Raw genomic sequence first — 24,743 nt, 5'->3', positions numbered from 1 at the left:
ATTCACCCATTTCTCAGCCAGACCTGACTTCTCACAGAAGCAGAGCCCTTACACAATCCCTCCCATCTGCTGCAACACACCTCCAGCCTGCTCAGGAGTCCAAGCTTCCACTCCAGACAGGCTTTCCTTGGCAAGTCATAGAAGGCCCATTTCTCAAAACCAGGGATAAGGAGTCACCAAACATCTAGTGAAAACCAGAACTAGTAACTCTTGTGCTTGGTTAATCCCCTACGTAGTGTCATTTGCAGTGGCTCCTGTACCAGCAGCAGGAGTTTCTATCCTGCAGTGGTTGCCCACAGCTGGCACCCTCAACTGCTGTCATAGGTAACTAAAAAAACACATCACAGAAACTGCACCAAAGTACCAGTCCTATTTTTCAGAATGAAATGGAAACAATATTCCTGTTAACTAAACAATCAGCTATAACCATTTAAAATCACAGTCAAAACAAACAAGCAACAACTGCTCTCATGTTACTCTAAGCTCAAGCTGTGAACACCAACATTTGCATTTTACATCCTCCCTCCTCTACACACAGGGAAGCACACCCTGATTTAAGGTCATGGACAGGTACCTTGCATTTGGCATGGGGCAGAAGGAACACCTGCAGTGAGAAAGGAGCTGGTCCCTGTTGACAGCATCCTTCTGGGAAGAGCAGCTTTTCCATCTGGAGGTGGCTGCAGGTCACGCCAGTGATGAGCACAAAGAAAGCAGCCAGTGAGCACACGTGTTAATCCGTTATTATTTATTAGCTGTACAGCAGTATATTCTCCTTCCCAGCTTTCAAACCCCATTACATATTTTATAACAGTATTTTTTCCCCATGTTGGCTTCCTAAAATAATGAAAAATATCACACAGTACAGCTAAGTACAAAAATGCATCAACCTAGAGTCTGATAGCTAAACTGATAGCTCTCTTAAAAGCGATACATAGAAGAAAAATTTGTTTGAAATCAGCAAGACTGAGGCTCTATAAAAAGCTTACATATTTTAACATGTGACATTTTCATATACAGGCATCATTTGTATTTCACATTATTCCTTTTTTTGTCTTTATCAGAGATTCAAAAATTCTAGAATTACTGACCTATTAATAAAATTTCCTGGCCCAGGTTGAGGGCTGCAGTGACCCACTTATAAATCACCACTTTTGTCTTAACATAGGATTCATAAACACAAAAATACAACTACAAGATAGAGCAAAGAAAATGTATTTGTGAAATTATAACTCAAAAAGGTTAATTATATGTTTCAAATTGGTTGGATGGTCACATCCACAGGGCAGTGGTCAATGGCTCAGACTCCAGATGGACAGCACTGACTGGTGCCCCTCAGGGGTCCATATTGGGACCAGCATTATTTAGTATCACCATTAATGGCATAGATGAAGGCATGGAGTGCACCCTCAGCAGGTTTGGTAACAAACTTAGGGTGCAGTGACACACCTGAAGGACAGGGCCACCCAGAGAGACCTGGACAAGCTTGGGAAGTGGCCTGTGAGAATCTCATGAGGCTTAACAAGACCCAGTGCAAGTAGTGCACCTGGGTTGGGGCAACACTTGGGAACAATCCAGGCTGGGAAAAAACAGAACCAGAGCAGCCCTGGGGAGAAGGATTTGGGGAATCTGGTGGGTGAGCCTGGACATGCCCCAGCCAGCTGTGTGTGCTGGGCTGCATACACAGCCCTGGGGCAGCAGGAAGGGGATTCTGCCCCTGGGCTCCAGTCAGGTGAGAGCCCACCTGCAGTGCTGCATCCAGCTCTGGGAGCCCTAGGACAAGGACATGGAACTGTTGGAGAGAGTCCAGAGGAGGCCACAAACACAACTTGAGGGATGGAGCACCATTCCTATGAGGAAAGACTGAGAGAGCTGGAGTTACTCAGCTTGGAGAAAAGGTGTTGGGATGACCTAATTGTGGCCTTTCAGAACTGCAGGGAGCCTACAAGAGAGCTGGAGAGGGACTTTTGGCAAGGGAATGGAGAGATAGAACAGGGAATGGCTTTAAACTGACAGAGGTCAGGGTTAGATGGGCTATTAGGAAAAAATTCTTCCTTGTGAGGGCAATGAGGCCCTGGCACAGACTGCCCAGAGAAACTGTTGCTGCTTCATCCCTGGAAGTGTTCAAGGCCAGGTTGGACAGAGCTTGCAGGAAGCTGGTCTAGTGAAATGTGGCAGAGGGGTAGAACTAATGGCCTGTAAGTGCCTTCTAACCCAAGCCAGTCTAAGATTCTATGAAATACAAGTTTTTTGTGCTTCAAAACCAGATTTCACATGTGGGTTTCTCTTGTTCTGCAAGCAATAGTTTGGGTACATCTTTTCTCTACCTTATTAACAGCTTTTCCAACATTTACACTCTATCAATTCTCTTTTCACTTAGTTTGAAAGGAATTAGAATACCAGGGTATCTTTAAACTGCATTTTTGCATACCTCTTAATTAATGGAAAAAGATTAAAATGTAAAAAAAAAAAAAAAAAAAAAAAAAAATTATTTACAAGCTTGACCATTACAGAAATGCTTTGCAGAAAGCAAAGCATATTAAGGACAGAAACCAGTTGGAGCATGCCAAAACTACCATGTGCAGCCGACTTGGAGAACCGGAGCTATTCAGTGGGAGAAAGCAAAAACAAAAAACAAAAAACCAACCAAAAAAACATTTCAAAAGTCTAGAACCCTCCCAAGTCTGCATTTACAGTTAAAAACACTACTGAGAGAAGAGGCTCAAGGACTCTGGGAACTGGAAGGGCAAGTCCGGAGTGGTTTTCCACATACTCTAGTCAAGGCTTCCACTTTTGTATATTAAAACTTGGTGCATGTAAACACGGCCCTTGGACCAGCTTTACAATGCAGTTTAGAGCAAAACTAAATCAAGCATTTCAGAGGAAACCCTCAAGGACTCCAAAATATTTCCTAATGTTCCATGATCCTGTAATGCTAACATAAAACAGCAAGTTCTAGTTAAATCACATTCTAACATCGTTTTTTTTTTTATCTCCCAGTATGTTTGGTAAAATGGTCTAAAATGATGCATTTCCCAAAGCCAAGAAAAAAGATTAAAGGAAAAAAAAAATAGATTTGAGCCGCTTAAACACAGCCCAGGCCAGTTCAGTCAGCCAACGTGGTCTTCCTCCATCACCGGTCCATCATGCTGAGAATCATCTCAGGGGTGAGGTCTCCATTGGGAGCTTCCACTACAGCAGGCTGAGCTTCCTCCTCTTCCTCTGCTGTTTCTGCATCTGGTTCTTTCTTCACTTCAACTATAATATTTTCAATTTCACCAGTGTTCTGGTCTTCAACCTGAATGATTGCTGCAGCTGGAAGGGCAAAAACAAAGGAGGAAGGGAGGAGAAACAGATTATTTTACTGTTTCCAGAGCCAGCCTGCATGCCTCAAGCAGCTCTTTGGTAGATCCTTAAGACTATTCCATGGCAAGGGAAAGTGAGGCCCACAGCAAGCACTGCCACATCAGGAGAGCAATTCTTCCCACCTCACTCAGCCAAGCATCAAGCATCTAATTTCTTGCACCTTTATGAAGATGGACTCCCAGTGTGCATTTTTAAACAATGGATTTTGTAGAATAATGAACAAAACCAAATCCTGTATCAATATACGGGCCCAAGGCAAAATTTTAACTTCAAGGGAATTTAGTGATGACAAATTCAGAATTCAATGTTTCCATGGAATAATTCCAGAGAGAAAACAGGCCACACTTTGTAGCACTGAGCAGACAGCTAAGCCACTGAGGAAGCCACCATCTCCTTAAAGGAACTAATTTCCTGTCCTACTTTGAACCTAAATTTATTTACTTACACTTTGCACAGTTACAATGTCTATTCTTAACCACATCCCTGTGGAGTTGAAACAACACCTGCACCCTGATCAGAACTAAAGGCCTGAAGCAAGTTCATTTGTGGCAATACCTGCAAAAGCTAGCCTAGTAAGGACACCATGATGTTTCTACTGACAGCTGTTTTCCCAAGGACTGTATGCCAGCAAAGATACCATAACTGGCACAAAAAGAAATGAGCAGTTTGCACAACTATGAAATGAAACAATACTGAACAAAAAGTAACAGCCTTCCTCTTTCATCATGGCCTGAAGTGGTCATGTTCCCTCACAACCAGGAAAATCCTCACAACGAATTTCAAGGTGAACTCTTAGCAATATAGAGACAAATACAGTTACCTACTTTGAAAATAATCTCATTTGAATGGATCACATCTGCAACCATGGCCAAATCCAAGGAAAAAGGTGCTCAAGCAAGCAGGTTAAAATAAGCTTCAATTAGTGACTTACGCTGGGATTGTTTTGGTTGAGCAGCAGCTTTGCCTGGTGGTCTTCCTCTTCTTTTCTTACTGGGTGGTGGTGCAGGAGCCTCTTGCTCAACTTCTGGTTCAGCCTCAATTTCTACTGCAGTCTCCTCCTCATCTTCATTATCATCCAAATCTGGTTCAGCATTTTCCTCTGTAAGAAAGGATGTCATATAAATATTTAGTTTAAACAAGAATGAAACATCCATCTGCAGTGAAGCACCATCAAATCCCACCCAAAAGAATCGGATTTGAAGCAGTCAGCTCTGCTAAGAAGGCATATAAGGCCTTTGTTCAGAAACTGTTGCCACAGATTGTTAATCTGTTACCTTCACTTAGAGGGAACAAGCTGTCCTTCAGAAAGCAAAAGGCAATGTAATTATGTTGATTATGTAGTAAAAGCTACTCTGCACGTGCACAAAGGAGCCCAGAGACACAAGAGAGACCAAGTAACACATGACTGGGCTACTCCCAAACCCATCAGAGGGTCCAGCAGCCCGTCCAAGTCCCATCTGCACAACACAGAGGAGCAGGCACTGCACAATGGAAGGTGGGAGCCCAAATTCACAACTTCTGAGGAACCAACTTCTTGTCCAGGACACTCCCATGTGTGAAACCCATCCCAATGAGTCATGGGAAGCAGCCCTTGAGATCACCCTTGATACTACAAGGTGTTGGGGAATTCCTGGCTGGGACACATTGGGATGCAGGAAGAAAGCCATTTCGGATCACACAGGACTATTTACAGGATGTTTAAGGGAGGGGATGAGATGATGTCAAAAGTGTGGGGAAAAGAGAAGGGCAAGAGGATAAGAGATACATCTCATGTAAATTAATGCAGCAGCCATTCCAGGATCTCTGTGAAACACAAGAACCCCAACAGCCAGTCTCCTACCCCTCAAGCTCTACACATTATTCTTCAGAACACGACTTAAAGTTAATAGGTGAGGAACATCAACACATTGAGAACATTCTGGGCAAAAACAGAGCAGTCAAAAAGCAGTGAGAAATGTCAAAGGGGATAATATTGTTTGGACAGCAAAATGATTGCCCTTACATTCTTAAGGCTGCTCACTAGAGGAGAAGCTTCACTCAAGAATACAAGGGCCAGAAGGATACTTCCTTTTATCTGACTAAAGGGAAAAACCCCAACCCACACTGAGGCATGTAGATGCTGCATGATTTACAGTCACTCAAGGGATATCCCCCATGAGGAATTTATTTACTGAATTGCTCAGGTTCCAGTTTTTTAGATTTTATATTCTCCCTTCAACTCAATGTCTATCAATTAACATTCTGCCTAATGTTGGGCAGACAGGAGACAAAACTATCATTCACTATTTAGTCTTCCCCCCCCTCTTAACATATAAAAGTCTATTTCATCCCAGCTTTGTTAGTAATTTTTAGGTATTTAGTAGTTCCCAAGCCACATGAAACTGCAGATATCCAAATAGACACAAAAGTGAATAATGCAATTTCTCAAGCAAGTGATTAGCACATCTTTCTTACAGCTACTCAGCTCTCACTGATCAATTCTTCATAGCTATCAAACGACTCCTGAGGTCAACCTACACTTGTCACTTCTCTGAGGCTGAAGGGATTCCCTCAGCACAGAGCCTGGGCATCATTAACTGCATATCATCAGCTCATTAACAAGACCGACTTTTGACAAGCTTCCCCCTTAAAAACTGTTTTAAACTCAGACCAAACCAGCTAAACACAATGTGAGTTTTCAGAATAGGCTGAACTCCCAGGAAGATTTTAAATCAGATACTAACAATGCAATACTCCAGAATGCACATTTTGAATTACCTTCCATCAATTATTTTACCCTGCCTTCATGAATTCTTCAGGTTTTAAACACACAATTAGTCACATGTGCTTAATTAATCAAATACATTTTTCCAAGTATCTATACAAAGATCAGTTTTAAGCATCAATTTCTATAGGTTTTGAATCAAGGTTTGCAAATGAATTGATCATCCTAAAACTTGTTTGCATTCGAGATTTTCAGATACATGTTGTCTAGCTGGAAATATCCCTGTTCTCCCAACCTACACTCCTTGATTAACTACATAAAGCACTCCAGATAAAAGACTAATCAGCACAACTCCTTTTGCAAAATCATCTTTGAACTGGTTGGTCTTGAGACTCTACTTTACTACTACTGTTGAAGACACGATGAAGTTCTTCCTCTACCAGGAGACAGGACTAGGACTGAGCTTTTCCTTCATATGTATTATTCATCTCCATCATTCCCCTGGATGTTGCCAGCCTTCCTCCACAGAAGTAGCCAAACTATTTAGTGGTGGAGTTGTCTGGACATGCCACCCAGTAATGGTGAAGAAGGATCAAGTAACATTTCATAGCAATGCACTGCAGAACCACACAGCCTCTTTTGGGCTCTGAAAAAAATTTACCAGGGTTTCCCACACAGGCAGGACAGGAAAGGCACAGATGACATAAGGATGTCAGACAGTTTTTTTAACTACTGTCTTGAAACAAGTCTGGGACAGCAGGATCTGTATTATCCCTCACAGGCAGTACATCCCTCTGTGCTTGGCCATGTATCACCACATTCTGTGTTTGCCAACCAGACAAGACTCTTCCAAGTGCCAGAAGAAACCTGCAGAACTGGCAAACCAGCAGCTAACACATACAGAGTGAATCACAGACCTGTAACTCTCTGAAGGTACTGAGCTGTTCTTACCACTGTCAGAAGAATCTTCTTTCTTAGAACGCATCTTTCTCTTTCGGCCACGTTTGCCTTTCTTTGTCTCTCCTCCATTCTCTCCTTCTCCACCATCTAGGCCAGAGCAGTTATCAGCATGTCTGGCCATTGTGTTCTACTCAGCAAAAGATTAAAAACATAAGAAAAGTTAAAATGTGCTTTGAATTCAAGATCAGACATTCTGTCTCTGTATTTTCAAAAACATTTCTGGTAACTATGTCTTCTGCTTTTTTTATTTTTTTTTTAAGAGGTTCTTTTTTCATTGATTAACTTAATGAATAAAGTTGCATTTCCATGTAGCTTATGATGTCAACACATATTAGTGTTGGCACCAATTCTGAATTCTCTCTCTCCTCTCTTTTCCTCTCAGAGAAAAGAGCTCTATTAAAATACTCATATTTTATGCTGCACCTCACCCATCTTTCCTTCTGGTATCCCCTTGGCTAAAAAAGCCTCATTCCACCCCCAACCCTCCCCAGCTGAAAGCATATTCCCTTACCCTGCGAGTGAATGTTTTGCCACACTTGGAGCAGACAAAGGCAGCAGGGACAAAGTTGGGATCGTGGTATCTCTTGAAGTGCATGTCGAGGAGCTGCTTCTGGCGGAAGGTTTTATCACAATGGCTACAGGCATAAGGCTTTTCTCCAGTATGGGTCCGTTTGTGCATGACCATGTGCCGCTCCTGCCATGACAGGAAAAATGGAAATTCACATAAATGGATACAGAAAAGTGAACATTCAGCTAAAATGAGGCCAAAATTTTGTGGTTAGTATCAGGAAAATAATGATTCCACAGCAATGCAAGAACATCTTGATTGATGGTATATTCAGTCCTAGTTACTTCCATCCTATATGGACTCTTATCCCTTGGTCAATGGGTACATCAAGGTTGTGAATCAGAAGGTTAATCTCTACAGGACAGAATTATACTCTCCTTTACACCCTTCAAAAAAACTTAGACAGTTAATTTGATCTTGACAGCTGGTCAAGCCTAACAGCTAAGACATCCATCCCATACTTTCAGCTCCTAACACTCCTAAGGGGTACCAGTGCCCCCAGCTTACCTGTCTGCAGGCATAATCACACTGGTCACACTTGAAGCGCTTCTCATTCTTGTGGGACTTTTGATGCTGGATGAGGGCATACCTCTCATGGAACACAGCGTCACAGTAGCGACACTTCTTGCCCTGCTCAATGTAGGAATGCTGCTTCCGCAAGTGGACACCTGCAGCAAAAACATCAGAAGCTTTCACCACCATGGCTTTCCAAGCATGAAACATGAGCCCACGGTCCTTCAATGATCCTCCCTCCCAAGCTCAGCTAAAACAGTGGAATAGTTAATTCAGGATTTAACTAAAAACCTGAAGGACTCACAAGTAAAACCAACTAGAACCATTTCTAAACAGAAAGAGCTTGCAGAAAAACTCCACTAAGCTTTTCCACGGTATACAGATTTGGTTATTAGCTGCAATCTGTGCTGTTTCAGCATACTTGAATTTGATGACATATGATTGCCAAACTAAAGTGTCTTGTGGACTGTTATGTTTAAGACTAACTTGAATTGCCTGGATACAGCCAGAAGCCAGGTAATTCAGTGGGGGGAAACAGGATTTTCTGCAGGATTAAAAATCAGAGTGACAGAACTAAAAGGCAACAGGGATACCAGCAGATAATCCCCAACAAAGGTTTTAGTCACTTCTTTAAAATCCTCCAACTAAGAGCATACCACAGCTGCACAGGGCAGCTTAGGGTAGATTAAAGCATTACTAGAAGAAAAATTCTTCATAGCTAACATCAGTTTTCCTCTGTTTTGAATCAGCTTGTTTGCTCCTGACATCAACCAACTGCCTTCCTCTCAAAGTGCCTTGCACTGTAGCACTTGTCTTTACTGGAAGGGAGCCTGCCTACCCATTACTTTGTGATAATTCTGTTTAAAGACAGAAAGTTCTTCCCCTCAGCTACTCTGGGCACGATATTGTTTGTCACCTTCAGAAACATAAGAGCTTGCCTGCTGGAATCATACTGCTCACTAGATCAGCAATGTCCTACTGCAAGGAGTCAGGGCTTTTTTGAGCACACAACTCCAAATCCTGGAAAGTTAAATACTAGTCTAATTCAAACCTTTTAACTTGATGAAAATATCTCTGCATGAAACTTAATGGCCTCCAATGTGCAGGAGGTTATGCCAAGTAATCTTCTTGCTTTTCAGATCCCAACCCTTATGCTGCTGAATGGGTAAACAGTAACTTACCTTGTATGATTGGAAAAAAAGAAATCAAATAATGAGAAGAAACTGAAAATTGTTCTAACTTGCAGCAGCTATGGTAAGCTAAATGTGTGTGTTACCAGCCCCAGATGTGAAGCTGTGTTTCATGTTGTGCAGATACCATAGTGGGTATTGGGCTAAGAGACAGCAGTTGGGTTATGTGAACTCTGATTGTGGGAAGTTTTGTACCATGTTCAGCAAATGGCCACGTTTGGGAGACACGTACCCAGGTCACTCTTCCTCGCTATAACAGTATCACAGTGAGGGCAGTGGAATTTGGCCACGTTCTCTGTGTGCTTCTGCAAAATGTGCATCTTCATGGTGCCGCTCTGAGTGAAGCGAGCGTGGCAGATGTAACATTCATATGGCTTCTCTCCTTCAGAAACAAAAGGAAAAAATAGAACAAGTGCTTTTATTAAAAGAAATCTCACCAAGAAGCCCCAAACAACCTCCCAGAAACATACAGCTAGACAACAGAAATTGTAATTCTACAAAGCACTCAATAACATCTCTCTCTGCAAGTTATAGCTCCAGTAAAAATCTTTCTACAAAGAAACTGAAGTTCAATCCTTAAGGAAGTTAGACTGTTCTTACTCCGAGAAATGCAGGTAAGACTGCCAGAAGAGAGCACATAACATCAAAATTTTTTGGGGAGGAGGTTCTGAATGTTCATGTATACATAAAAGGGCATCTTTCCCTCCTTCAATTATAGCAATATGATTAATTTGGCACTGCAGTAACATTCTGTGCTAAAATAATCCCTATTTATATTGAAGAAAAAATTAGCATCTTTATGAACTAACATGCACGAGATGCTTTCAAAAATGCACTGAAGCATGAAACTGCAAATGGCTCTACTCTTCAACTGGAACACTGCAAACAGAATAAGTTTCTTCTGTTCATACTAGAGGTGCCTGCATTTTATCACCAAAGTCAAACTAGAAATCAAAATCCTCCAAGCTCTTTTCTCAGTGCAGTAATTTAATCAGGTTATAAATCTACAAGTGCTTATAAAACGTGGTGCACTCTTCAGCTACACACTTTATAAAGGTTTTATATCAAACTACACAATAATGTTTGTTTGCTGTACAGCTGACACTGCAGCCTCAGCACTCTGACACTAAGAGAATATGGCATCAGTACCAGAGTGGGTCCTCATGTGCCTCTTCAGTTTGTAGGTGTCTCTGCTGGCATAGCTGCACAGGCTGCACTGGAACGGGCGCTCTCCGGTGTGTGAACGGATGTGGCGTTTCAATTTGCTAACCTGGAGCCAAGAGCAAGACTGAAGTTAGCAAAGCTGAGCAGGCCAGATTGCCAAAACTACAAATATTTGAGGCAGCTTTTATTTATTTAGGAACAAAACCAAACAAGCACATTTTAGTCCATTTTCCCATTGCACACAGCCACTTGCTCCTGCGCACTCTACTTCACTCCCAGCTTCACTCCCAGTCTTGCCTGATGATTGTTCCCAAACTCAGTGAGGCCTGATTTAGACTCTGTGCTCACCTTACTGTTATTGACCATCTCAGCAACTGAAGACACCCTAAAATTTTAAAACATCCTGGAGATACACAGGGAAGTGGTGTGGGGAAGCAGCGTGGGGAAGCTTAATTCCTTTCTTCTGCTTTTATTTAGAAGGTACAAACCCAGCCCAAAGCAAGAACACCAACGGTATGGCATTTTCTATTCCAGCCTGATCATGCTGCTTAATCACCAACTCATGCCTACAAAAAGCAGCATGACCTCATAAGGACCAACTTAGTTATTCTTTCCTAATTCATACTATGAAAACCTCTGCAACATAACTTATTCAGAACTCAAACCACAGGACCTGAAGTGACAGCACTGCAGGCATAGCGTGGGTAGGAAAAAAAACCCCTGAAGTCCCTACTCAAGCTCTCCCACTGTAGCCTTCTTCCACTGCAGACATGCCATTTTTTAAAAATTACATTGCTCATCATCTGGTTTAAATTTCCTTTCACAATATAAAAGCTGTCCTATAAAATATCTAATAATACTGCATGGAGGGAAGGCATTCATGAATGTCTTATCTGCTCAGACAAATTAAGCTATCATCTAACATTTGCAAAGCTGCTTTTCACCAATACTGAGACAAAGGCTCATTAGTTTTAGCTACAGACACCATCATGGCATAAACAGATGATGTGCAGAACGCGTGTTTCTAAAATGGGAGGGCACTGTGGACTGAAAGGACATCCCACTGCAGCAGGAAATGTCTGCCTCCTTGTCTCCTTCAACGTGAAGCACACTGCAATTCCTGCAATCAGCTTAAAGGACAAATCATGAAAGGACAAATCAAGAAACTGCAATAACTATTGTCCCTGAAGAAGAAATAGGTATCACCTAGAATTTCTCTGAGTGATCTCACACTGCTTTCTGATTCACTGAGGAAACCCCACCATTTGTTTCCAAGAGCAGCCTTGATTTATAACTCCTTTTGCCCAGAGCCTTTCAACCAAATGGCCAAAGAGGAAATGCCTAAGAACAGAGTTTGTAACAGATGGTGAACAAGCTCTGAAGCACACAAGGAAGTGCTCAGCACTGTAACAAGTCCCATACCTCCACGCTGGCATAGTCACACATGGAACATTTGAAGGGTTTCTCGTGGGTGTGTTTGTAGCGGCGATGCCGAACCAACTCTCCACTGGTCACAAAGGCCATGTCGCAGTCTGGGCACTTGTGAGGGCGAGTACCTAAAGGTGCAGTGACACAGGAACACAGTGACACACAGATTTAGTGACAAGAAAATACAGGACAGCACTGCTTGTGGATTTTTTTGCTTTTAAAGTATATTAGCAACACTGCTTTCATGCTCTGAAAGACTAAATTAGAGAAACAGAATGTACAAAAGTCAGAGGTTTTGTATAAATAACTAATAGATTTAAGATCTTAGAAATTAACATCCTTTCAGTGAGGGAACAGACTCCTTTATTTTTATACCACTTGATTGTTTACATATTAGAAACCAGCTAGTTAGACATAACATCAGTAAGCAGAAAAAAGAGGGATTATGAATTACACTTTTTTTTTTTTTTTTTTTTCAGTAAGGCACAAGAAGCTGAAAACATGAGTGCTTATGCCCAAGGCAAAGAGAACATTTCTTTTAACTTCAGGTAACTTAAGATCAAGCCCAGGATCAATTCTGCACTTGTGAACAGGAGAAGCCCTGCACCTGACCTGGCCAGGAAGAAAACAAATACACTATTTCCTCTTTTTTAGCTCATTCCATAAGAGGAAATAGAAATACAAGAAGGGTCTATCTTCCATCTATTTGCTCTAATGGCAGACTCTACAAAAACAACGTATGCAAAAGCAGGAGTACCTGTGTGAGTGTTGAGGTGGTTCCTCAGCAATGTGACTGTCCGGAAAGCCCTGCCACAGAGATGGCACTTGTGTGGTCTTTCATCCGTGTGGCTTTTCATGTGGCGGTCCAGGTTGGAACGACGTGGACAAGTGTAACTGCACAGTTCACACTGGAATGTCTTCTTTACACCTGGTCATGAGGGAAATCATCTTTAGTCTTTGACAGCAATGTGGTCTAATGTGGAACACAAGAGGAAAGATTCTTGGGGGCATGCAATCCAACTGCATTGCCTGTGGCTGGTTTGGATTCAATCTTCACTGCTATGCCAGCACTTAATGTTCCTTCTGCATTCTAAAAAGGGTTCCTTAACTTACAATTTTAACAAAAATCAAACGTACTTATTACTGTATTTTGCACCATCTAGCTTATCCAGCAATTGGTTAGGAAAAACCCCACAGAATTCATTATACTGTTGGCTCCCAATGTAAAACATGCACACAAACTGTTACATGTGTAGTACAGCAAATAGAACAATCTTTTCAATCTTAGTTGTATGAGAATATTAATGCCTCAGTATCATAATTATGGAAAATTATCTCCCTGTCAGCCTACAGAGAGAAGGGAGGTGTGACCAAGAAACACTGCATTCAAGCACTACTACATTGTGAGCATGCAGCATTGGCCATGCTCTCCTCCCACTTGCATGTACTCGTTCACCTCAATCATACTGCAATCACCACAACAAAAGCATTTTCAAAATTCATTTGCAGATGGGGACTTACCTTTCTTTTTAATTTTTGTTGGTTTTGGTGGCTTCATATTGCCCACCACCTTTTCTGCATTAACCTCAGACAACAAACCTTCCTGCTGCTCCTCTTCAAAATCATATACAGAGACATCCACATCTTTGCCTTCCTCAGTGTAGCGAAGCTTACTCTTTTTGTTTTTCTTTGTTTTTTTGGCTGGTGGCTGATAGTCTGGATCTTTTTGCCAATTGGGATCTTCTTGTGGCTGAAGTTCACCTTGTTCCAGTGTCTCCACCTCACCATTTGCACCCACTTTTACAACTTGGAAGCCTTCTGGTAAAGGGAGGGTGTGACAGATCATGGGCTCCCCCTCTTGCAGGCCTCCTTTGGAAACCTCATTTTCATAAGCTCCCTGCAGTTCTTCCACAGACGTGGTGGCAACAGGTACAGTCACTGGTACAGGTACTTGGACCAGCTGAAGCTCACCAAGGTTTATAGGCTGCTCTTCCATATTAACAACCTGAAGTGTTATGATCTGTGTGTCATCCACAGTAGCCTCAGTTTCTTGAGGCACTGCACCTTCCATTACTTCGGTCTTCATTTGAAGAAGAGTTGGATCCAGCTGATCCATCATCACCATCTGCACCCCACTGCTGACATCCTGCACCACTTCACTTCCATCTGCTTGGTTTGCTGGTATGTGACAAGCATCATCCTCTTGCCCACCTTCACGGCGTCTTTGATAAGTTTTCCTCTCTTTTCCCTTAATGAAAGTTTCTGATTCCTCCACAATAGCGTCGACTGCCTCACCTTCCATTTCACCTTCCTGCTGTAAAAACAAGAAAATGAATGTTGCACTCCATCTAATGTATTTAACAACTGCACAAAGCCTACAGAAGAACAAGTCACCCAATTGGAAAGACCCAACTCATCCCAACCATATTCAGAAAACAGGAGCTGAGAGCTGTAGGTCTCCACAAGCCCATCACCACTGCAAACCAAGACAATCACAGAATGCTGCCTGCAGTGAGACAACTCTACCAGCTTCTTGGAAAGGAAGGAAAGCAAGGAAGAGAGATTAAGTGATACACATGTTCCCATTTCTCAAAGACCACAAATCCCACCAGCAAGATGCACAGCAGTATTATTCCTTATTGAGCTTGTTTAATCATTTCATACAGCTTAGCAGTACAAGAGGCAGTTTGGGGTACTGGTAAATTTTAAAGGTACAAAATTACCATACTGTTAAAATGAAAAAGCCAACCTTAAAGAAAGTATTACTGGAAAAGTTCTGCAGTTCTCAAATGTAAGAAAAGGCACTCAGAATTAAGCACAAAAAAAAAAAAGTTGCACTTATTTCATATTAAACTACTATTACTTAAAGTCTAAATTCCTCTGAACCAAAGGACCTAAAGCAGGCAAACGTGCCTCTTGTAAGCAGCCTGGAGTTCAATTCCTGCTCCAGCCTCTGGCACTGCTGGACCCTGAGTGGACCTGAAGATGCACTGTGAACTCCCTTCTCAGCTCATAGCAGGAGGCACAGCTCAGGCAAAATCTGAATTCAATGAAAGTGATGTGGACTCTGAGGATCTCATCATATCTGTGTTAAATCTATGCATACAGTCACAAACAACAGTACAGAAACTCAGCATTTTGGTGGGCCTTAACTGGAACTCTGACAACAGCTGCATGCAAACATAACACTAAGATTTTGTGCCTCCTAGATCACCCAGTGTTTTTCACTGTCCTTGAGGAAAAATATTAAACTCCTGTATTCTTATTATGCAGGAAGGTTGTTTCAATAGTAAGAACTAAAAGAAATTATAATTTTGCAGCAGTCTTTTTCCAAAATGAAAGGAGTGTTTAAGTCCATCGCTGTTCCAGGTTTACTTCATAAAAATAAAAGGAGGTCCATGACCACAGCAAACACTTTCTCTGCATCAGGATATCATTTCTTACACCCCTCATTAAGCACTAAAAAGTTACCAAGGTAAATTTTGAGTAAGAAGAAAGTAACAAAATAGCCAGCTTCCTTACTAAGCCTGTGAAAAGTTCCTGAATCCAGTTCCAGATTTGCTATGAGACTTCCCTATTTTCCCATTAGATTAACTGGCCTCTCAGACCAGTTAAGTGAATCAATATAAATATTTAATCTTCCTTGCTAACTCAACACTTTAAAATGCACATATTATTTGCAAATATCTACACTTAATCCTGTGTACTCAATTTTGATTTTACACAAGATATAAACATGAAGCACAGCTATTAAGTCTCCATCAGCTTAAAAAACTATAAGACGTGTAATTGCTATTATTTTTAGAGTTCTTCCTTTTACTCTACTGTCTTTTCTAGTATGCTCCAGTTCTGCTGTAAAAAAATAAAGCTCATCTTGTTCTTCAGCCTGCCCAGACTAGGGACAAACTGGAGTGGTGCCTTGACACTTGTGATGTCGTGGGCAGCCACAGTCTCCAGAGGGCACCAGATACCCAGGAATAGAGACATATGGCTTCCTGCACACTCCCTGCAGGGATCCCGCCTCTCCCTTCCTTTACCACCCGTCAGCTCTTCAAGTCAGAGCAAATCCATATGGACAAACAGCTGAAGTACACGAGATGATGCAAGTACTTAACACCAGACAGCAGGCAATCAGAACAGAGAAGGTCTTGGGCCTACAGCAACTGCAAGAGTGTTTAACAATTATCTTAAGTATCTGCAGAGAGAGTTTCCAGGTGAGCAGAAGTTTCTGAACAAAAAAAAAAGGAAGGGCTTAAATAAACAAAACATCAAAATGTGGTGAATGGGCAAGGAGGTAACAATAAAATATGTAAGATGGAGGGAGAAGATGGCAAAAGTCCATCTGCAAAGCTAATGCAAGTTTGATGCCAAGCAGAGGTGGGGCACTCAAAGACCTTCATATTCACTGTCAATATCAGCTGGTAACCATGCTGCTAAGTCACCTGAAAGCAAACCAAGAGGCCAAAATTTGCCAGTGTCCTCTACGATTCTATAGTGGAGTAGTAGGAAGGCACCTTCTGACTCGTAAAGCAGAAAATCCCATGTCCACCAAGGAAAGGCCACTGGCACACATGAAGACTTTGGCATATGGCTCAGCAAGTTTGCCAGCCTAGGAATGCAGGTGTACAGGGAGACCAAGGAAATGCCTGCAGCAAAACTCAGGTTAAAGACACTCACAGTGAAGGGTGTACCTGTGTGAAAGGAATGGATGGATTCCTACAGCCGTCCGGTAAAAACACTCAGACCGGGCTGTTGCTCCCTGTCCCTCTGTCACCTCTCACCCCGTTCCTGCCGCGCGGCCATCGGGGTCACACGGCGGGGCACGGCTGCCCCCCAGCGGCGAGCGGCCGAACTGCACCGGGGCCGGAGCCTCCAGCCCTGCCTGCCACTGCACCCCAAACCTGCCACCTTCCTGTCACCTGCATCCCTGCCCGCCACTGCACCCCAAACCTGCCACCTTCCTGTCACCTCCATCCCTAACTGCCACTGCACCCCAAACCTGCCACCTTCCTGTCACCTGCATCCCTGCTTGCTACTACACCTGGAGACTGCCATGTCCATGTCACCTGCATCCCTGCCTGCCACTGCCCCTTGAAACTGCCATGTTTGTGTCACCTCCATCCCTAACTGCCACTGCACCCCGACCCTGCCACCTCTGCATCACCTCCATCCCTGCCCACCACTGCATCCTGATGCTGCCACCTCCACACCCCTGCCTGCCCCTTCCACTGTCCCAGTACACACTACACCCAGACACTGCCCCTTCCACTGTCCCAGTACACACTACACCCTGACACTGCCCCTTCCACTGTCCCAGTACACACTACACCCTGACACTGCCCCTTCCACTGTCCCAGTACACACTACACCCTGACACTGCCCCTTCCACTGTCCCAGTACACACTACACCCTGACACTGCCCCTTCCACTGTCCCAGTACACACTACACCCAGACACTGCCCCTTCCACTGTCCCAGTACACACTACACCCTGACACTGCCCCTTCCACTGTCCCAGTACACACTACACCCAGACACTGCCCCTTCCACTGTCCCAGTACACACTACACCCTGACACTGCCCCTTCCACTGTCCCAGTACACACTATACCCAGACACTGCCCCTTCCACTGTCCCCTGCCTGCTGCTGCATCCTGACCCAGATTCCCTGGCTTCCAACACTCAGCACATGGATCAGCATTTACTCCTGCAGATCCAAAAGTATCCACTATAGTCTGTTCCTTTCCATCAAGATTAGTTCATCTGAAAATGTCTGTTTCTAAACCAAACTCTTGCCACAGGGGTAACACTACAATATACTAAATGTCATATTAACAATATATAAAATCACAGAAATATACAGGAGTAATCTCACTTGATGCTTTGGACAGCTCAAAAATCTCTTGAAATTGCTGAGATTTCCTCTGAAGAACTGTGGTTTTACAAATTTAAAAATTCTTCACCTGCACGGTGGGGAGACAGGATGTACCCTAAATTTGAGAGGAAAATGTATGGGTGCTTTCCTATTAAATAAGCTCTCTATAAAGACTCCATCTCTGCTCTGCTCTCTGCAAAGCAAAGCTTTGCACTGGCTGCCCATGACACTTCTCAATCACTCCATCTTGAACAAATTGCTATTTTTTATTTACTTCTTTTTTTCTTTACCTGAATTCTCCTTTTTCATAAAGTGAGTCTCACAATACAAGTTTTGTATTTACTGGAGGACATGTGTCATTTGCTACAACTAGGACCATTATAACAGAACAATAGGAATAAAAGCTGCAGAGTTTCTCTCAACTTTTTATTTCTGGCTTTTGTCTCCAGCTCTCTTCCTACCAGTTACTGCTACCTTACACCAACAGCTTGGTTCCACAATGACTGAATCTAAAAAGGAAAACAAAGCAGCAGATTAAAAGATGCAGAAAATCAAGACTGGAAAAAAAAAAAAGCAAAAGAAAAATTATTCCACAATAAGGAGAATGACCAAAAAAAAGACCAAAGAAGATCAGAAAACACAATTCCCACTAATAGCTCAAGCCAGCCTTTCCACAGGGCTCACTCAGCAGGCTCTACTAAGAGATACCATGACACTGAACAGCTCAGTGCACTGTCACAATCCAATTAGCCAGGTAAGGAGCCGTGACATCCAAACAACAGACCTAAGCTTGCTCAGACAACTGATGGACAGCCCATCTAAAAAGCTGCAACAAGCAGAAATAAGTGCTGTGCATTTCATACAACTGACACCTCATTCCAATAAAAGGAATCAAAAGGTTGCTTGAGAAAAAGTAATTTATTGCCAACTGTCCTGCTGGTGACAGCACAGTAGAGTCTCAGCCCAGACACATTCACTTTCTTCCCAATATAGAATCTAACCATGTCCTGTGTCAGTGGGCAGCCATTCCCCCTTGTCTGGTCCCTCTATGCCTTTGTCCAAAGTCCCTCTCCAGCTCTCTTGAAGACCCTTTAGGTACCTGAAGGGAATTGCAGGAGCATTAAAAACAACTTGCTGCAGTAGTTAATATAGAAAACCAGAAACAGGGATGGTTAGTGCCAGTGCCTATTTTTTTCAAATTGTGCAGAAATATTTTTGCCAAACAAGGCACACTCTCAATAAAAACTGCTGGGACACTAACACAATTGGAAAGTATATTTAGTGCTGCAATATGCACTTAACTTAAGGAAAAAAAAATTAAAACTCCAATAGAAACAATGAAGCCAAATGCTGTCAGTAAATTTTTGACATTCATAAAATAATGAAAAGTATCAGCAGCCACATTAGTGTAAACAACCCTACCACCTTGCACTATATTCAGGCCTTGAATTCAAGTCAATCCACATACAAATCCCACTCCAAAACTGACATGACTTTGACACTTATAGATTAGCTACTTATTAAAAACTACATGGGAGTGGGAATAAAGCCTAATATTAAAACATGAGAGACTTATGTTTCTCCTGCGTTCCCTGAGAACCTCTGAAAGCTGAATAGAGGAATAAAGAAAAACTTCAACTAAGAGTCTGCACTTATGCACTGGATATGCCACTTAAAGCAAGAGAAAGATTGAAAAAAAAAAATTCAACAAGGTTTATAGACAACAGACTTCTTTCTCCCCTGCTTGCAGACCACACATGTGTGTCTAAGTATTTAAGGGCATGAGCAGATGCAGATTAACTGCAGGAGTGCTTGGGCATTCTCCCTCCCACCAGGAAACAGCCATATCTTTTCCCTGAGAAGTCTCCCAGCTAAGCACAGCCAAGGTAAGGCAGTTTAACAGGTAGGCAACCTTTCCATTTCCCCCAGCAGAGCTACCCTGATAAGAGATGAACATGCCAGGAGTGTAACTTACTCTAAACCAGACAGACACACATCCAAACAGGCCAGCTGTGCCTTTCACAGGCAAAACACCAAAGAGGTACTACTAACAGGAAAACTAAAATATAGGGTAAGTTTCTTTCACTAAGTAATTTTCTCACACTAGAAACTTAAGGCTTTTATTTGGCTGCTGCAATCAATTCCATATCCACTGGTTCTGGCTGCTACACCCATCTCCAGCTGTTTTCTCATTTCCTCCTTGCCACTTACAACACTGGTACCAAAAGCAAACAAAAAGAGTAAAATGGACAAACATTTATTGCAGCTTTAAATTAAAAAAGAGCAGTCTCATTAATCTACTATTAAGCAATTATTCTGAGAAATATTTCAGCATCTTGGAGGGCATAAGGAAAAGAAAGAAACTTGGAAGGAAAAAAGTAAACTTCACCACATGTTAATAAATACTTTTGATTTTTCCCTGCACGAAAAGGGTCAAGATTAAGACCCAAGAAATACATAAACCAGCTATGAGAATGAGAGCTGCACGTGGAAAACACAGTTGTAGAAGGATGGTTTCCTTGAGTGCTGACCCTGTGAAGGGATCAGAGAAGACAGTCAGTGATGGTGGTGATTAACTAACCAAGGTGTCTGTGCTGGGAGGTTGGTCTAAATAGGGCAAGAAGAGCACATTGTTCTAGGGAGTGATTCAAAGCTTTTCAGTGGATCCCTACACTAAACTGACATCTAGAGGAATCCACTTTTTCATCACTAACAAGATTTTTAACTTGTGCAATAGGTTCATGGTCCCTGTAAGATAGGTAAACCCAGCACTCACTGTCCAGAGCTCTCTCAGCTTCTTCCTTCACACTGACAGAATAATTCACCACAATGAACTCGATCGAGAACTAACTCCAGCTGAAAACTAATGCAGAGAAAAAAACAATTCTGTTAGAACATGTTCAGTTCCTGACCCAATTCCTCACACCAAAGTTTGGGTAGATGCAAGGCATCACCAGGACCACCTTAAGCTGCAGTACCAGCATAAAGCTGTCAGCAAATCACAGCACTAGGAACTTTGTATTCAGTGAGCTTTGTGGCTACACTGAGCTGTGTCCCCCACTCTGTGCCATCCACCCAGGACACCTACAGCCAAACTGCTTTTTCTCTGGGTTACAGTGAGTCTGTGGGCAAGCAAACAGTCTGAATTCCATAGTATTTACCTGTGATCAGACTCTTCTCTGTGTTTTATTCACTGAGTTGTTACCTGTGAACCAAAGTTACCTTTTATTTACACTCCTGTGAAGGCAGCACACTTTGGCCCAGATGTTATCAAGGGGCCTGTGATCTTTACCTTCAACCCCTACAAACTCCCAAGGGCACAGCCAAGCCTGTCCCTGCCTTCAGGATATTCCCCACCCACAGCCAGCTTGGTGCAGTCTTAGAATCAAAATGCATCTTGTGTTTTCCCCCTTTTCTTTTTTTTTCCTGCTGCTCCTGTAACCAATCCAGAAGCAATCTCCTTGGTTTCTATCCCTGCCCAGAGATCCCAGTGGAGCTCTTTCCAATTTGATTGTGTCTCATGAAATGATGCAAAGCAGTGAGAAGCTTCATTCAGCACTGACTCCAATTTTTCAGTCAGCAAGTAGCACACACCTGTGATCTCCTGCAATTACTCAGAATAGAGCTGACCTTTCACTTTGGATCAGAAACTCAGGGAGTTCACTCAAGACATGGAAACAGAGTATATACCCAGGGCCCCCAGCCAGGCAAAAGGAAACTCAATTCCACATCTTTCCTCAGCTGTTTGCTGAACAAGCTCCCTCTTAATCCTTGCACCTGACAGTGGCAGAAAGCCCCAGATCATGGCTCTTCCAGAACTAATACTGCTAATTCTGCTGTAATAAGCTGCAGCCTACAATGGAGAGAAAAGCAGATACAATAATGTCAACTGCTTGAAACTTGTATCATGGAACAAAATAGAAAAAAAATCACTGCAGCTACTGACAACAAATCCCACACATATTCAAGTCACCTGGGATCTCCTGTAACCTGGAAAGGAAACCTGACAAGGAAAGCCTCGATGAAGAAACCAGACTGATTAAAGCATTTCAGCTTTATTTCTGGAAGAATAGTTTTCCCTTGCTTTTCCTTTAGAGTTGGAGAATTAAAAGTCTATTGAGAAGGTAATAGAGACAAAATTAGTTTATGTTCTTAAAATTTGTTTCATTCTTCCTTAATTTCTCCTTACGTTCCTATCTAACATTCTTACAAATCTTAGTTTTAATTTTTCACTATCTCTTTCAATAACTGCTTGTGCATCTCACCAGGTGACACTAGGTCTTTATTCATTCACAGAATTCTCCACTGAAAGCTGGGAAATACAAGTGAAATATACTCTTATCAATATTTATTAAAGTCTCTCTTTTTAATTTAGTAAGAAAGTAATATTTTGCTAACCTGACAGTCCATTTCAGAAGGAAAAACCCACAATCTAATCAAGTGTAGAATACAGGAAGACCTGCACTTTAAAAGAGGCAGTCACAAAGGAATTTTCTTTTTAGCTGATGTTAGATCATAAAACTAATCAATCCCTCACTTTTATAAGTCTTCATAATGTAAAAGTGATGAAGGAGTTAATGAAAGACCATCAGAATACCTGAAGGTATTAAACTGAGAATCAAAAATTAGTTCAAGTTAAACACCCTGCCACAAAAAGTGAAGCCTTATGCTGTAGGTAGATACTGAAAAATATTCTTAGTTTTATCAACAAGTATTTGTGGTCATTTCTCCCATCACACATTAATTTAAGCTTTAATTTAGGCTACTGGCAAACTGCTAACAATAAAAGAAGATATTTCTTCAAAGTAAGTCTGAGTGAACAGGATTCTTTGGCCATCTGATGTAGTCTTGCATGACACCAAAATGGCAACACCAGCCACTCCCACACCTGAAAAAAGACCTGTGCAACAAGTTTCATGGCATTCTAGAGACTTCATAATAAGTATCTGGATTTTGTTTTTCACTAAGGCTTCATCTAGATGAATAGTATCCAAGAATAAACTTTTGGGGAACAGCTATTTATTTTATCTTTGCACAAGTACTCATTAAGTAGTGATACTCTACCAGGACACAAGAATTCAGGCTTCAAATTGGAGGAGCAGAAAGTGCTTATCCCTGGGATGGTAACTTTGGTCCTACCCCATGAACAATAGCTGTCCATGCACTAACTATTAGTCACCTCACAAATCACACCCTGATGCACATAAGGAAAATACAGTCAGTGCTAGTTAACTTAATATCAGGCTGTCAAACACAGAGCTCCAGTTACTGCTGTTGCAGCAGGGACAGGAAATTCCAGGACTTTTGAAAGCACCTATGGCAGAAGGGTGGTGGACAAGACAAACTTCCAGACCTAAAGATGTCCTTGCTTTTGAATCACAGAGAAGTCAGTCTGAATTAATAAGTGCTGGAGCAGACATAAACAGAATCAAACCCAGGTGAGTGCTTTACAGTGATCCTCATGCTGAAATTTTAAGAAGCTTCTTTGTTTTACATACACCCCTAATTCATTTGGACTCGTATTCCAAATATTCTCATACACCAAAGCCCTAAAGTGCTACAATCAACCTTCAAAGCAGATGAAGCAAAAAACCCCAAAAATCCCACAAAAGGCACTTGATCTTGGAAGAAAAAAAAAAAAAAAACCCTTTCTCCAAGGAAGGAGTAAAGTCTCATTTCCAAACAGATCCACCCTGGAAAGAAACCATCCCTACCTTTAAACTTCCCCCTCACTCCCTCCATCAGCCCAATTACTCTTCATGTTGGCACAAGCACTTTCAAGACTACAGCTACTGGTCAGGACACCAGGCCAGAACTCCCCCAGCCAAGGATACTTATTGCCATCCAGACTAGGTCTCTGGTGTGTCCCAAGACTAAGGGCAGCCAAAAGAGAAGCAGGGCAAAAGGGTTTCTACTAGCACAATGTTAAGCTTTATAGGAAACTACTCCCTCAGCATGGAACAAATACAACACTTTAAACCCCCTCAATTTACATTTATGTTCTCGACGCTTCTGCACTTCTGCCTGGACTGATTTGTTCTCTTCATGCTGGCTATTCTTCATGCAGCTCCTGAGGTCACAACTCACTCTGGAACAGAACAGATGAACTAGTGAAACTACATAAAAGAGAAAGGTAAGGGGTGGGGGGAAGGGGGCAATAAAAGCAGTGTTCAATACTTAATGCTGGTTTAACAAAAGGTGTAGTCCCACACTCCTAACAGAGCAGCACTGGTAACTGCTTGGGGACCCCTTCACTTACCAAAAGGGCCATAAGCAAAACCAAAGAAGTATTTTCATCAGTTTTAATACTTCCACTAGGATGACTGAACTCATTTTACAAGTTTCTCTACCTACCTGTTCTCAAACTCCTTAGCATTTACAGTTCTGACAATCTAAAGGTCTGGATGCCTCACATCAGATTACAAGTGCAATATGACATTTTAGAGCCAGCTCTGCCTACCTCAGATGGCCTTTTTCTCCTTTGCTGTGGAATAGCATACCACACACTGAATGGGTTTTTACCACTGAAGATGTATAAATGAGTGCAAATATCTCTCCTTATGCAGCAGTAGATATACTGCTTGTATCAAATAACAGTATCAGCTCTAATCCTGCCACTCTCAGGAAGAGCAGCCTCTGCTCACTGAAGCAAGCTTCATTACTGTTATCAATTAAGGGCTTAAAATGCCCATGTTTACAAAAATACAATATTTACAAGACAGCACATTATTTCTTTCTGTAACTGCTGTCACTCTGCAGTGTGCACACATGCTAACATCTTGGGAATGGCAAGAAGTCCAGAGGAGGAATTCTCAAGAGAGGCACATATTCTTGCTGCACTCAGTCATGAGGGTCAAGCAGTGCTGGATTTCACACCTTTTGAATTTAAGTGCTTCCCCTCCAGGTTCTTCTGTCATTTATTTAGTACAAGGCACTCAAGTCTGGGTCCTGGCTTCATTTTTTACTTGGCAAGTCTATTT

At 42.2% G+C, this 24,743-nt stretch overlaps 2 protein-coding genes across 16 annotated transcripts in view; one reads left to right on the top strand and one right to left on the bottom strand.

The window, feature by feature from the left end:
- The window catches only part of ACD (ACD shelterin complex subunit and telomerase recruitment factor), an 88,203-nt gene that overhangs the window by 33,755 nt on the left and 29,705 nt on the right, over positions 1–24,743 (top strand). The window lies entirely within an intron of this gene.
- CTCF (CCCTC-binding factor) overlaps positions 731–24,743 on the bottom strand; it is a 34,626-nt gene continuing 10,613 nt past the window's right edge. For 4 of the 15 annotated variants that reach the window (XM_079316264.1, XM_079316257.1, XM_079316265.1 and 1 more), the window contains 11 exons: positions 23,757–23,851; positions 13,412–14,204; positions 12,648–12,818; positions 11,885–12,018; positions 10,448–10,568; positions 9,531–9,680; positions 8,103–8,263; positions 7,539–7,721; positions 7,019–7,154; positions 4,295–4,462; positions 731–3,312 (listed from right to left, as the gene is read on the bottom strand). In XM_079316264.1, coding sequence (XP_079172390.1) covers positions 3,131–3,312; positions 4,295–4,462; positions 7,019–7,154; positions 7,539–7,721; positions 8,103–8,263; positions 9,531–9,680; positions 10,448–10,568; positions 11,885–12,018; positions 12,648–12,818; positions 13,412–14,204; positions 23,757–23,810 — 2,253 coding nt within the window. In that variant the 5' untranslated portion in view covers positions 23,811–23,851 and the 3' untranslated portion in view covers positions 731–3,130. Of the gene's footprint in view, positions 3,313–4,294; positions 4,463–7,018; positions 7,155–7,538; positions 7,722–8,102; positions 8,264–9,530; positions 9,681–10,447; positions 10,569–11,884; positions 12,019–12,647; positions 12,819–13,411; positions 14,205–20,539; positions 20,627–23,731; positions 23,858–24,743 lie in introns of those variants that run through there. The other 11 variants (XM_079316267.1, XM_079316268.1, XM_079316269.1 and 8 more) reach the window with 5 other exon arrangements.

Source organism: Erithacus rubecula (assembly GCF_903797595.1).
Source record: "Erithacus rubecula genome assembly, chromosome: 12".
NCBI classification, from domain to species: domain Eukaryota; kingdom Metazoa; phylum Chordata; class Aves; order Passeriformes; family Muscicapidae; genus Erithacus; species Erithacus rubecula.
This window is presented reverse-complemented; position numbering and strand designations above follow the sequence as displayed.